Source organism: Trichosurus vulpecula, chromosome 2, assembly GCF_011100635.1.
Source record: "Trichosurus vulpecula isolate mTriVul1 chromosome 2, mTriVul1.pri, whole genome shotgun sequence".
NCBI classification, from domain to species: Eukaryota; Metazoa; Chordata; class Mammalia; order Diprotodontia; family Phalangeridae; genus Trichosurus; species Trichosurus vulpecula.
Genome location: NC_050574.1, coordinates 84,202,601 through 84,204,454, shown reverse-complemented (window position 1 = coordinate 84,204,454; position 1,854 = coordinate 84,202,601). Strand labels below are relative to the sequence as shown.

Genomic DNA, 1,854 nt, shown 5'->3' with positions numbered 1-1,854 from the left:
CAAACAAACAAACAAATATATAAATGACTACAGTCGTATGCTGTAGCCTGTGACTGGGTGAGCTGCACTGCAGAAGCTTGTCCAAGGAGATTAGATTACAGATCCAAAATCTATGTTCCCTTGTCCTTCTAGTGGCACCCTATTCAAATGGTAGTTATACAAAATAGTCTTGAGGATATAGGTTTCCTATGCTTCTTTACCAGACCTAGAGCCACAGAATATAGAGTAGGGAGCTGGTGTTTCATCCCAGCTCCCTTCGAATAGAACTTGTTGCTGAGAAAATTCTGATGAGCCTCCAGCGGATCTCTTTGGTCTTGATAGAGTAGATGATAGGATTGAGCATGGGAGGGACAAAGAGGTAGATGAAGGACATGACGGTGTTTAGAAATGGAGGGGCATGCTTCCCAAAACGATGGGCCATGGATACACCCACCATGGGTACATAAAAAATGAGAACAGCACAAATATGGGAAACACATGTGTTGAGTGTCTTAAGTCGCTCTTCCCGAGAGGCGATTGCCAGTACGGAGCGGAAGATGAGTATGTAGGAAAGGAGGATGAGGGCAGAGTCCAGGCCAAAAGCAGAAACTACAATACAGAGACCATAGATGCTGTTTGGAGTGCTGTCCCCACAGGGTAGGTGGATCAGATCTGGGTGCAGGCAGTAAGCATGGGACAGGGTATTGTCTTTGCAGAAGGGCAGACGCTTCAGGAGGAAGGGAAGTGGGAAAACCATGAAGAAGCTTCGGAGTACAATTGCGAAATTCATTTGGGTAACATGGGCATCGGTGAGGATGGTAGAGTACCGTAGTGGGTTACAGATGGCTACATAGCGGTCAAAGCTCATTGCCAGAAGGATTCCTGACTCTGTCCAAGAGAAGAAATGGATAAAGAACATCTGGGCCATACAGGCCTCAAAGGCAATCTCTCTGGCATGGAAGCAGAAGGTGGCCATCACAGTGGGCAGTGTGGACAATGACACACCCAGATCATTGACTGACAACACAGCAAGGAAGTAGTACATAGGCTGGTGAAGACTTTCCTCCTCTTTAACAATGAATAGGATCAGGAAATTACCCACAATAGAGATAGAATAGAGGGCACCAAACAGCAGAAATATCCACTGCTGGGAGGCCTCAAGTCCTGTAAAGCCAGTTAAGACGAAAGGGGGTAAACCAGAGTCATTGGTGAGGAAACCTTCCATGTTTGGGCTTTTGGTCAGACTATACAGCTACATTTCAAAGAAAGGAAAGGAAGGGATATATCACTATCAAGTACTTCAATGTAACTATCAAGGTCATACATCAAAGTTTATCTTCTCCTACTCCCCAATAGACACATTATGCCCCATTTATGTGCATAAATCATGGTTCCTTATCCTTATTCCCTTTCATTTATATTATATGTCTAGAATAACCACCTTTCTTTCCTAGCCCCATATAAAGCTTCCTTTTAGACCTCACTCAAAGTTCATCTCTTCTAAGAAGCCATTCTCTAATAGGTCTAACACAAGAGGACTTCTTCCCTTTCTGTCTATTATCAGGATTAAGGGTAATAACAATATTTATAATCATTGCTCTTGTTGTTAGAATCTATTGTACATATGTGTTTATGAGTGTATGTGTGTGTACATATGTAAGTGTGTGTGTAGAAAGAGCCAGTAATTCATAGATGTCTCCTGCCCAAGAATACTGACAGCAAGAACAAGCATACCCTCTTTATACAAAACTCATCAAATGTCAGTAATAAAACAAGGTGAAATAGAGATGTTAATGTAAGATGTTGAATTTTTACTTGATAGGTAAAACCGAGGCTATCTGAGATGGTATTCATGACAAGAAAAGTACTTTATCT

The 1,854-nt window shown here is 42.2% G+C and overlaps 1 protein-coding gene across 1 annotated transcript; it reads right to left on the bottom strand.

Moving 5' to 3' along the window:
• Positions 1 to 241: 241 nt before the first annotated feature.
• Positions 242 to 1,204, bottom strand: LOC118838986 (olfactory receptor 51I2-like). The gene has a single exon (XM_036746369.1). The coding sequence runs from the start codon at positions 1,202 to 1,204 to the stop codon at positions 242 to 244; it is 963 nt and encodes a 320-aa protein (XP_036602264.1).
• Between the last annotated feature and the right edge of the window lie 650 nt (positions 1,205 to 1,854).

What these genes read in the sequence shown, in the direction of transcription:
- LOC118838986 (XM_036746369.1), bottom strand. Translation starts at nt 1,204, where the DNA reads ATGGAAGGTTTCCTCACCAATGACTCTGGTTTACCCCCTTTCGTCTTA.